General features: G+C 40.8%; 1 protein-coding gene across 8 annotated transcripts in view; it reads right to left on the bottom strand.

Annotated features, from left to right (window-relative positions):
* SNAP91 (synaptosome associated protein 91) overlaps positions 1–6,825 on the bottom strand; it is a 152,168-nt gene extending 145,343 nt beyond the window's left edge. Inside the window, exons 1-2 of one of the 8 annotated variants that reach the window (XM_059401002.1) lie at positions 6,737–6,825; positions 5,191–5,350 (exon numbers count right to left, since the gene is read on the bottom strand). In XM_059401002.1, the coding sequence (XP_059256985.1) occupies positions 5,191–5,320 (130 nt within the window). In that variant the 5' untranslated portion in view covers positions 5,321–5,350; positions 6,737–6,825. The other 7 variants (XM_059401004.1, XM_059400997.1, XM_059401003.1 and 4 more) reach the window with 7 other exon arrangements.
* Between the last annotated feature and the right edge of the window lie 6,481 nt (positions 6,826–13,306).

Below are 13,306 nucleotides of genomic sequence, written 5' to 3' on the forward strand. Positions count from 1 at the left end.
TTCTCTGAAAATGTAGAAGTAAAAAGATCCAGAAAAAAATCCTTACTGTTTCACTAGCTAACATAAAGTCTGCTTAATTATTTTAAGTCATTTCGAAAGCATGCTCCTTGCTATTATCTGAGTTCTTTGCCACTCCTCTGCTTCACCTGCTCCTGCCAACCCCTGAAACTCCTAGAATTTCTCTGACCCACTCCTGGCATGGGAAAGTCACTGGACCATACAGATTGGGCCCCTTACACATTTGCTGTATCAATAATCATCGACTCAAAATACACTTTTTCAAAAGTGTATTTCCCCCAGCTCTTCCTGACTGCCTAAAAAATACTATCTCCATCTCCATGCTTGGGCTGGGTCTTCTGGTGAAATCAAGAAGAAACATGAGCATGCCTTGGTATAGCAGAATGAGAGGGTATATTTAATCAATATTAAATAATGAAATGAGAACAAATGGAACAGCATTTCCATATATAATAAGTATATTCCAAAATATACTTACAGCAAATTAGTATATTTCTCATGTTGAAAGTTACTCTAAGGTTCAGTAAACTTTTATACATTGATCTAATTAATTTTATTCAATAATCTTTGCTTACGTTTTGGATCTGTGCACTATAGAAAGCTTTGTTAAGTTATCAAAAATATAGGTGTGGTATCAACTGAATTGGTGGGCAAAAAGCATTTCTATAAATCAAAATATATTTTATTTTTACTAAGTGGGCTTAGGTGTAGCAAATAAACTTAAATTAAAATTTAATTTAAATTTAGGGTAAAAATTTCATTCTGTTTACTCACAAAATTCTTATTTACAGATATTTTATGAATAAAATTAAAGCAGCAGGTATTTTGTGGTAATTTGCCAATATTTGACTTGATTCAAAACACAGTCCATGGGGCGCCTGGGTGGCTCAGTGGGTTAAAACCTCTGTCTTCGGCTCAGGTCATGATCCCAGGGTCCTGGGATCGAGCCCCGTGTCAGGCTCTGTGCTCCGCAGGGAGCCTGCTTCCCTCTCTCTCTGTGCCTGCCTCTCTGCCTATTGTGATCTCTCTGTGTCAAATAAATAAATAAAAGCTTCAAAAAAATAAACCAAAAAACAAAACACAGTCCATATCTCCTATTACTTCTACCAGACATCCTAATAAAAAATAAAAATCTTTTAATTAAATAATTAATTTGGGGGGGAAAGAGAGTGCTTAACCAAGCAGGTGGAGGGGCACAGGGAGACAGATAGAATGTCCAGCTGACTCCCTGCTGAGCATGGAGCCTGATATGTGCTCAATCCCACAGCCCTGAGATCATAACCTGAGCTGAAATCGAGTCAGACACCCACCTGGCTGAGTCACCCAGGTGTCCCAAATTTTACTTTTTTCTTAATTTGGGAGGACAGGAATCATTTATAAAATGCCAGTCAGTATTTCTCAAACATAAAATTCAGAACCTGAATCATTTGCTCATTAGGTGGCATAAGGTCATTATTAAAAACCCTCAAGAGTTTTAGAATGAGAAACAGCATTATGATAACCGATCTGACTTTTCATGAGTTTGGTTTGATGATGTTAAAGATGTTAAAGATGTTTTTTTTAAAAACAATATAGCATATATAGAAACTCTTGGTAAAAGCTACGAACAAAAATGAATCTTATGCTAGAGCTGCCAAACTTTCCAAGTTTCTCCCTGCAGGTGTTATGTTGGGTTGACTCTATTTCTTGGTTGGTCTTTAGTGACACAGCACGTGGGTGGGTACTAGATGCCTTACTGGATCTTACTATCTTATTACTTGACTTGAGCTACGGTTTATGCCATCAACTACAAAACAGAAAAGGAAAAGCTGCTAAAATGTAAAACAGTTATAACCAAGAAGGTAAATACTTGCTGAATCCTGGATGTTTTTATGTGTTACCAAATAGGTACACAAAGTTACTAGGAAAAAGAAACAAGGATGTACAGGTGCTCCTGAAAAACTAATGTCAGACTAACACTGGGGTCAGATGTTTATCAATGTTGATGTGCAGTGGCAACATTATTATAGTAGAGAATGTAATAAAAGCTTTACATAATCCAAAAGTACCTTAAGATACATAATCATTATTTAGAATATTAAAAATATTAATATTATTTTAAATTCAATATATAACTGTTGATTATGGTGAAGCTTTTCTGAATACATTTTTCTGCTCAGAAATTTAACTTATTGGAAAAAAAGGGGAAAAATCTGAGACTGTATGCCTAGAATTTATCTCTACCTTCTCACCATGTATATTTCTGCCCCCAGATGTTAACAAATAATTCCTGCAAATGTTTAAACCATATATCATAAAGCATAATTTTATAAATCACCAGAATTAATAGTAATTTTCCTGGCCTATCAACCTACAGAGAAAAAAAAATACCTTTTAAACTAGTACTTTAAATAAATAATATTTGGAGCTCATTCAGTTAACCTAATACCTGGGGGGAAAATAATAAAACCATAAACTTTAATCTTATAAACTTCCAACGGAAACTCCTAACCCAAAAATTATACAACAAACAAATTAAAATTTAAAAATTTTTGGTCTCAGATCCCCAGCTCTACATTGTGCTCTTTTCCTCCCAGCTACTATTCAATATTTTCAAAACTAAAACATTACTTAAGGATGCTTCGGTGCCTATAGGAAAACTTAGATATGCGTTTGCATGTTCTAATAATAGGTGTGATTCACTTTTATAATTCGTGTTATTGAAAACCTGTGAATAAATTACTAAGGTAGCCAACTATTATTTAAAAGAACTTCACAAGGAATTCCAAGCAAAGATGCCTTCTTACAATGCATATAAATACAACAATATTTCTATTTTCAAATTTTCTATATCATTTTTCAGTAATGTGATATCAGACAGTAATATGTTATCTGTCTTTCCAAATTCTGCCCAAAGGTTGTTTATAAGTGCAGTTAATTTATTCTATTACTTATTCAAAAAGCAAAACATCAAAAAGAAAACTAATACTTTTCAGTACTTGTCTTTCACTCATTTTTTTAACTGACCGAATTTAAAGTTCTTCACGTATGTCAAAGAGATTGCAATAAGGGTATGGTTGTGCTCCTTGATTTCACACAAAGTCATACAAACAGGATGGGTATTTTGAAAATTAAACCGTTCAGGCTAATACCGTTCCTTCCCCCTCCCAACAGAAACTATGACTAAATAAACCACAGACAGCAGTGAAGTGCAGTGGTTAAAAGCTGCTAAAGTTAATTACCTTCCCTGAACCTGTTAAGCAGTGATAAATTAATAATATAAAGCCCAGTGTTCGGCATATAGTAACTGCTCAATAAATGTTTAACTGTTATGATTATTCACATTAATAATTCAATACCAATTCCTGCTTCATCTGCTTTCTAAATACAGAATCTCCCCCCTTACGTTCCACATCTTCAAAATCACCCCACTCACTAACATGCTGGAGATACTGGAAAACCTCCTACCTTGAAAATTTTTAAAAGGCCATCCAGATCTAAAAGATTAAGGTGACTAAATATTTAGATATGGAAAAGTGAGTCTTTATCCAAATGTTTTAATGAAATGCTCAAATCTGTGAATGTTCTGTGAAATGTATCGATATATTGATCCACCATTTTCATAGCATTTAGCAAATCCATTACCTACAGCTTTTTTATTACGAGTATTTCCTAGACTTACACATACCTTGAAGACATGAGTCACCTTTCCAGAGTTGGGGAAACTGATGGAAAGATGGCTAAATGATTCAGCATGCTGCAGCAAAATGAGCTGGTCATGAATTTATAATTTCCACTTCTGTTAGGTGCCCTGGCCCTGGCGGCCTCTTCCATTCTGTACTGCATATATAACACATGATACCATATCAACAAATTCTGTTAAAAATTCCCTCAGGAAAAAGGTAATGCTGTTTTCCCCTCAGACAACCCTCTCAAAGCAAAATTACTCAATTTTACAACACAACAGCCTCACAAGGCTGGACAACCCTTACAATGTCCGGCTGTAAGCTCCATCAAGCTGTGCTTATACACATAATAGGACTAAAGTCAATTATGCCATTTTCTCAGCTGCACAAGGCAGACACTAGGGAAGGCCTGAAGCAAAAGAAACTCAGAAAATGGGCAAAGGAAGGCAGATGGGAAATGGGTATGGCTACACTTTTGTCTCTTAGGCCAACACTAACCTTTACCAACAAATACCATATCAGAGCAGATCCTGAGCATCTCAGAAAGACTGAAAAGCTGCTATAGAACATATTTTGGGGACATGTTTTTAAATGGAAAGCCTTTTTCTAAGTCCCTATTTATCCTTCAATAACAAAATATTGACTGTGATAATCCAATGAAAAATTTATATTAGAAATCCATGGATTCCAAACTAAATCAAAGCTTTTTTTTCCATCAAATAACCAATAAAAAGAAAAAGCATTATGAATGAAATGTTTTCTTGTAAAAGTGCACCATCTCGAATGCTGGGAAAGCACATCCATTTTGTGACCACAGCATAGTCATTCTGCCCAGCAGTTTCTGAGAAAGGGACAAAGAAGTGTGCCAGGATGTGTAAAATGAAATCGCCATTATTTCTGAAGTCCAGTTTCCTCATTGAATAGCTTGAATTTATTTCGGTTTGGTGTGGTTACATACAACATACACTCACACACCCACACTCACACACGAAATCTCAGCAGCCACAGTGGAAAAGAAGACACTATTTTAAAACTATTCAAAAATGTATTTAGAAAACTAGGGTGACAAGTTTGACCTTTTATGATTTCATCTTTCTTAATCTTTTCTTTTTGGGAGTGGTATATGACTCTGCAACCCCTGATTTCCTGTAACCTGGACAAAGGGGTGGGGTGTAGAGAAAGAAAAAAAGAGGTGAAAAGTGCCTAATCCAGGATGTACAATTCCTCCGTATTTTATAGTATTAGTACACATAGTTTTGTGGTTTTTCTTTTTTTCTTTTTCCTCCACCAAGACCTTAGAGGTCAACAGGAGGGAAAAAAATGGCACAAACAAGGTTTCTGAGTTGACCCAAGGCAACACCTCCAGGTCTGGAGATTTCGAGCTCAGGGGCAGCCCAGCTGTGACTTCTGCAAGCTGCAGCATTATCGACAGCAAGCCCAGGCCGCACGCCGGCATCCAGGGCGCCTCTGCCGTGCGCATGTCCCACTTATATAAAAAGATGCTTACAGTCCAGGTGCTTTTTCTTGGGGCCCATCACTTCATGAGTGGTGGCTTTGCAGACCGCTCTCGCAACAGCGGAGCCTGTCACGCTGTACTGAGCGGCGGCGATCCGATCCGTAAGCGTTTGGCCCGACATCTTCTCCGGCCGCGTCTATCACCTCCTCTTCTGCGGGAAAGAAGGGGAGATGGTCCTGCTTTAAACCCGCAGACCCTACCCTCCGAGCACCCCGGCCTTGCCTCCTCCAGCCGCACGGCGGCTCTCTTCTCCTCCGTCCCCGCCCTGGTACCAGCTCTAGGAGCCAGCAACGCGCTAAGCCCCGCTGCTGAGACGCGATCTAGAGGGGTCTCCAACAAGAGTAGGTCCGTCACCGAACCCCAGCACGGGCTCCGGTCCCAGCTTCGTGACACCGTCCGGGTCCCACTCGCCCTGCAGCCCGCCTCTCCCCTCCGCCGCCCGCCTGTCAATCTGCACTTTGCCTGCAACCTGATCCCCGCGTGCCCGACCAGCCCCGGCGTGCGTCGGGCTTATTCCCTGGGCGCCGCGCCCACCGGGTGCCCACCTCTCGCTTGCCCGCCGCGGCGTTTCTCCCTCGTAGCCCGCAGGCTCCGGGGGATGAATCGGATACCCAAGCCCTGACCGTTTCCCTCCTCCTCCTCGCGCTGCTGCAGCAGTGGGCTCGTCCTCCCTCGGGCGCGGTGGAGATTATCCTAGCGTTGCGCCATATTATGCCCTCGCCTCCCCTTCCTTCCTCGCCAACGCCTCCAAAGCCCCGCCGAGGCCCTTCGCCCGAGTCCCCTCCCCTCGCCCCCAATCTCCGCCGCAGGGGCCGCCCGGGGGCTCTGCGGAGGCGCCGGAGTCTCTCGGCGCCTCGCCCTTCCTGGCAGTGGAGCAGAGACGGGCTGACAGCCCAGCCCAGCCCCCCGCCCGCACTCGAGCGCGCCGCGGAGCTGTCACCCAGCCGCTGCCCTTCTCCGCGCCCTAGGATTATCCTCTCCGGATCCGCGCGCTGCCCCGGCGCGGGGGAGGAGGCCACGCCGGGGCCGCGGGTACTCACCCCGCCCCAGGAGCGGCGCCTCCAGCCGCAGGAAGAGCGGCGCCTGGGCCGCCGAGGGAAGCCGCGCCGGGTGGGTGTGTGCGGCCGCGCGCGGACCCGGTGCCCCGGGGCGAGATGCCTCCAGCCCTAGCGCGGCCCCCCCGCCCTCAGCTCCGGGGTCCCTGCGCCCGCCGCCCGTGGCCCCAGGAGCCTGTACCCGCCCGCCGCCGCCTCCTCCGCCGGCGCTGCCGCGTCTCTCTAGCGATCCGCGCCGCGTTCCCATCCCCGCCCCCACCTCAGCTGTGGCTGCTCCAACGAGTCAGGTGACGGCGGCGGACTAACCCGGGCGAGCTCTCCTCCGAGCGCCTCGCGGCCCCCTCCCAGCTACTCACACACGCCACCCCCCCCACACACACCCCCGGGACCGCCGGCTTACAGGCAAGGGGGTGCCGCGCGCGAGCATCCCCGGCCAGCGCGAGACGAGAAGGAGGCGGGATGGCAGGGAGGCCGACACCCACCAGCCAACCAGCCTCCGCGAGGCGCCCAGCAGCCCCTCCGCCGGCTAGACCAGCACCCAGCACGCACTGCGTGCGCGCGCACTGCGCACACCTGCCGGCTACTGCGGGATTCGTGGAGGGCGGCGGGGGCGTTCGAGCAGCCCTGCCAGTGGGCTCCTCAAGTGCTGCTGCGAAGGCCAAGGCTAGCGCGTCGTCGCGCGCGGCCAGGCAAAGCCCAGCTCTTCTCTCCTCTACATTCAGTCTCTGACACGCCTGGCTGTAGCCGCGGCCGGGAAGGGCAGGGCGATTTAAATGTCAGATTCTGCAAGCCAGCCAAGCCGTTACCTGCGTTTCGGCTCCTTGATCTCCTTGACCCCTTTCAGTTGCAATTGGAAGCTAGGGTGGGCAGGTGATTCTAGCCACTTTCGTCTTAAACGGATACAGAGGTCTGCTGCAAGCGCGAAAAACGAACAAAGTCATCAATCAAGGCCCAAATTATATCCACAGTAATTATTTGGGTGTGTAGAGAAAACTCTTTGTATCCTTAAAAAGTAACGTCTACCCATTACATATAGTGTCAGAATGTCTTAAAGTATATTCGAATTGCATAGATGAATTTCTAAACGCAGATTTGGACTGGGTTAGTAGTTTCACATATTCCCATTTTCAAAAATTACTACTTATTGTAATCTTGAAAAACTCTTACATTCTCCAAGTAGAATCAAGATCAGAATCTAAGCTGTCAGTTTTCCTGACATTTTTTTCTGGCTGCACGTGGCCTCTATTAGACCTTAAGGGCTTAAAATGTCTACCTAAAGGTATCAAGGTTTTGTGGTGTACTCCTTTTAACTGGTACAGTGTTCATTATGGAGTCATGATTTCATAACTTCGGGGACTGAGTCTTGCATTAATTAGAAATGTGTTTAGTAAAGAAAGATAGCCTAAGACCACCATTCTTGGGTTTCAGATACTAGTCTTGCTGTATGATCTAGCAATAGGACACCTAGATATTTGTCCAAAAGAAATAAAGAGATAATTCCATTTAAAAAGATGTACCCAAATTTTGCAGTAGCTTTATAGAATGGCCCCAAGTTGAAAGAAACACAAATACTTTTCTATTTGTAAGTGGGTAAACAAAATGTGGTCTGTCCATACAATGGAATGCTATTAAGCAGTAACAAAGAACAAACTAACAATGGGGTTAGAAATACATTATGCTAAATCAAAAAAGTCCAAGCTCTAAATGCTACGTGTTGTGATTCCATCCATATAACATTCTGAAAAAGGAAAAACTATAGAGACAGAAAGCATATCAGATGTCAGGAGTGGGGGAAGAGACTGACCACAAAGGGACAGAAGGTGACTTGTCATAGTGATGGAAATATTCTGTATCATAACTGTGATGATGGTTACACAACCCCACATATTTCTCAGAACTTATCAATTTACACACTTAGAATTGGTGAATTTTGTTATGTGTAAATTATACCTCAATAAATCTGATAAGAAAAAAAGAACTTTAATGACAATATTAACTTCATACAAAGTAGACTTCAGAGTAAGTAAGTAAGAGGTACATTTCATAATGATAAAAACTCATCAAGCATATGTAAAAATCCTTCATGAAACAGAGCTTCAAAATAAGCTAAAGTAGGGGTGCCTGGATGGCTCAGTCAATTAAGTGTCAGCTTCTGACTTAGGTCGTGATCCTGCATCAGGCTCCCTGCTCAGTGGGGAGTCTGCCTTTCTTCTCTCTCTCTCTCTGTCAAATAAATAAATAAAATATTTTTAAAAAATAAGCTAAAGCAAAAACTAAGCACTTTAAAAGGAGAAATAGATCCACAATTCGAGGATTTCAACATTCTTAGTAATTGATAGAACAGATAGAACAGGTAGATAGAAAATCAGTAAAAATATAGATGGATTGAAATAACCATATTAACATTTGACCTAATTGACATTTCTAAAGAACTCCACCCAACAATGGTAAGACACATTCTTTTTAAGAACATATGGAACATTCACCAGGATAGACTACAGTCAGGGCCACAAAGCTAGTCTCATAAATTTAAAAGAATTACAATCATGCAAACTGTATTCTCTTGCTAGTGTGGAATTTAACTAAAAATTAGTAACATATCTGCAAATCTCTAAATGTTTGATAATTAACAACACATTCTAAATAATCCACAGACCTAACTTCCCCATAGGAGAATTTACTTTTGAACTGAATGATAATGAAAACGCAACATATCAAAATTTGTAGGTTGCAGGTGAAGAAGTGACTAGAAGGAAATTTAGAGCATGAAAATGCTTACGCTCACAATGAAAAAAGACCGAAGGAGAACTTCAAGTTGCAATCTGAAGAAACTAGAAAAAGAATAATTTAAATTTAGCAGAGTTTCCTTCAGAAAGAAAGAAATAATAAAAACAAGAGTAAAAGTTATTAAAATATTAGTCAGACTAGTCGAAGAAAGGAGATGACACAAATTTCCAGTGTTAGGAATGAAAGGCAGAATAGATCCCACAGACCCATTAAGAGGATAAGAGAATGTTATGAACAACATTTTGTAGATAAATTATACAATTTTCATGAAATAATGAAATAGTATAGAATTGTGATTCTCCAACAGTCCAATAGTAATGTCATGTCATATATATTGTTATTAGTTAAGAGGTTTGGAGCAAGTAACATGTTTCCAGTAATGGTCAAAATAATATAGTCTGTAAGTGATTTACTTTTCAAAATTAAATTGGAGTAGATTTGCAGTCAGTCCTCTAAGAGCTTGAAATTACATGTTGTTATTTAGGTCCAGATAGCACTGTGAAGTATGGGAGGCCATAGTCAGTACCTGACATACTGCTCATGTCTGTTGTGCTATGGGCAGGAGGGTATCCCACACACGGATATCCTTCTGTCATGGGTAGTAGCAGAAAAATATTTGAAAATCTGCAAACTATCAAAGTGCCATATGCAAATTAGTAAATTATGTCAAGAGTAGAACCAAATTATGAAAGGCTATTGGTTGTTTTGGAAGAAGGTCTAACTGAGCTTTAATAATAATGCAAATATGCAAATAATAGCATATTTGCAGCAGCAAAGATTAAGAAATGCCAGGTCTTTGGGGCACTTGGGTGGCTCAGTCGGTTAGGCGGCCAACTCTTGATTTCTGGTCAGGTCATGATGTTAGGACTTGGGATCAATGGAGCCCTCAGGCTCCACACTCAGCAGGGAGTCTGCTTGTGAATTCTCACTCTCCCTCTGTCCCTTCCCCCACTTGCCTGCACTCATTCTCTAAAATAAATAAAAGAAATCTTAAGAAAGAAAGAAAGAAATTCCAGTTTCCTCCATCTGGGAAATATGACCATGAATGTTGTATATGAAACTGAAGGAAAGAAAATTGATCAAAAGGTAGAAATATACTGAAAGGAAGAAAAATTATTCCTTAACAGTATACTCCCTTTGAAGGCCCAGAACACAATAAATAACATTCAATAAATTTTAGTCAAGAAGGGCATTGGTGGGGCTCCTGAGTGGCTTAGTTGGTTAAGCATCTGATTTCTGATTTCAGTTCCAGTCATGATTTCAGAGTTGTGCGACAGACCCCATATTAGTTTCCACACTCAGCATGGAGTCTGCTTGATAGTCTCCCTCTCTCTGCCCCCCTGCCCCTCTAACTCTCTCTTCTGCTCTTAAAAAAAAAAAAAAAAAAGAATAGACACTGACATTCAATATTTTTTAAACTGAAAAATCTTTGATCTCTTTCAATGACCAGATTATATACAATAGACATTTAGAACATGCTTTAAAAAATATAGAGAGAGAGAGAGAGAATTTTTTTGAGTGACAATACATGTATGTCACCACACAGATTTTTTTTTCTAAATCTGATTTAACACCCATGCTTTCTTCTGAGTATCAGATTTAATACAGAAAACCAAACCAACAATGATGACATGTAGACATGATTTATATCAACATCTGAAGGCAAACATCTCCAAGCTCTTGATTTCAGTTTATTTGTAAGATATAACAAGTATAAAAGAAACTTTAATTCCTGATTTGTTCAGGCAACAAACTTAGATGGTGTTGGAAAATTCACATTTTTGTCGAAAAACGATACTATCTTAAGGTAGTTTATAGGGTGATTTTATTCCAAGGATATTTTTTTGTCAAAGTAGCAAAAATACCCCCAAGAGGTCTAAAAATAATTATATTGGCATATATCCATCCCCAAATATAAATATGACATGATCCAACTTAAAAGAAACTGGCAAAAAAAAAGTAAGTTTTGATATCCTGAATGCACTTGTGTGAAGACATAAAGATTGTTTCACTTTTATAAGGTGACAAATGAAAGAGACCATGAAAGTGATGAGCACTGTAATGTAGCAAGACAATAGCAGGTTGCACAGAATATCAGTAAGATTGAGATTCAAATAACTAGAGTATCTCAGAGAAGTATAGCATTTCATCCATGAAACCATTCAAGTAAATGAAGAGACTGTGTATGCCAAGTCATGACAAACATATTTATTAAGTTTTATTCTGCCTGACAGGTTAGAAATAAATTCCATGGAGGAGCACCTGGGTGGCTCAGTCGGTAAAGCATCGTACTCTTGACTTTTGCTCAGGTCATGGCCTTAGGGTTTTGAGATCAAGCCCTGCATCCGGCTCCATTCTGGGCATGGAGCCTACTCAAGATCTTCTCTCTCCCTCTCTGCCCCTCCCCACCTGCCTGCACATGTGTGCATGTCTGCACAAGCTCTCTCTCTCTCAAAGAAAATCAAACTTAAAAATAAATAAATAAATAAATAAATTCAATGGCAGCCAACATATTTGAAGGAACATATACATTTTACATGTATAATAATGAAAATGATTTAAAGATGGCATTTTCATTTTGCATCCCTGTTTTAAATCTAATATGGCCACTCTGGTTTTCTATTGTTGTTCTGGTTACCTATAACAAATTTTGTCTTAAATTTTTTTTTTTTTTAATTCCCTCTCAGTTTTGTGCTTTAACAGGGCCCCTACTGGGTAGTTCTCCTTTGAAGTCTTTTATTTGGTTGCCATCAGATGACAGCCAGGGCTGTAATTGTTGGAAGTCTCTATTGGGCTGCCCAAAAGGACTTGTTCATTCACATGTTTGGCACTTGATACTGGCTGCTTACTGAGCTCTGCTAGATTTGGACCAGAGCATCAACATAGGGCCTCTCTATGTGACTTCAGCTCCTCATGCGAGAGTCCAGAGATGTCAGATGTATTACATGGTAGCTGGCTTCCAAGAGGGAACATCCCAAGGTGGAATATTCCAGGAAACTTGGTAAAAGTTTAAGGTTTCTTATGACTTAAGTCCAAGGTCATACAGTGTCAGTTCTGTTATATTCTTTCAGTGAGAAACAAGTCACAGAGATGGCCCAGATTTAAAGAGAGGAGACTATTATGGTGAAGCTCATTGGAGGACCAGCCATGACAGTGATGATACACAAAAGAAAACCTTTGTGAAGAACCTATAAAGAGAAATGTGTACTCTCAGAAGTATGAGGTTAAGTGAATCACTTAAGATTCATTAAGAATGTCTGAAAAATAATTGGAAATTGATTTTAAAAATGGCTTGAGCATGCAATAAAATAACACAATGAATCATTTACTCTGGTTTGAATATTCTCTCCCATACCAGGGAAACTCCTATTCATCCCTCAACACCTCATAGCAAGTTATATCATGACCTGCAGATCTTTCCCAAATCCTCTACTTCAGACTTCTTCTTACATATGAGGGACTTTAGAGAATTTTAAGTGACTTTCCCTCTGTCACACTAAGGTAATGGCATAACCAGTCCTAAACTCTAGTTGTCAAAGTTCTAATCCAGTGTTCTTTGAACTGCACCCCTTCGTTCTAATAAAGATATAATAATGTTATGCTAGACTCTCATTTCATTATACTAATTTGCTCCTTAGTCAGAAAAGCCCTTTTTAAAATGCATGGGCTGGAAAGTATGGTAGTTAATATTGTAGGTTATGGAACTGGACAAGCCCTGGTTTAAGTTCTTGGCATTGGCTCTGATTAGCTGTGTGACTTTAGGCAAATTCTGCAGACTTTAAGGCTGAGTTTCCTCATCTACGAAATGAGAACAATCATAATATCAACCTCGAAGTATCATTATTACCATTAAATGGAATAATGGCATATAGAGCCAATAACAGAGTATTTAGCACATAATGAAAGCCCAGTAAGTGTGCCTAATAGTACTCAGTGAGTAGTTGTTGATGGAATAATTGATTTTATTATGTTACAGGTATATTTTTATCGTCTTATTTGATTATTTGGAACTACAAGTGTATATAGTTCTCTGATAAATATATTATTCTACTAGTATCACTTCTAAAGTGAGAAAATAAACTACTCATTTACCTAGTTCCTGAGATGTAAAACCAGGTTACTTCAAATATCATCATGGGTTGGACTGAGCTCCTACTTTTCCCAGAAAAACAGAGTAGGAAACACATGCACTTACAAACAGTCACTGGGCAATAGTGCTGTAGCAAACAGCTGTTCCTTCTGTCTTTTTCCCAACCTAGAGAGAT

This window comes from Mustela nigripes, chromosome 5 (assembly GCF_022355385.1).
Source record: "Mustela nigripes isolate SB6536 chromosome 5, MUSNIG.SB6536, whole genome shotgun sequence".
NCBI lineage: Eukaryota > Metazoa > Chordata > Mammalia > Carnivora > Mustelidae > Mustela > Mustela nigripes.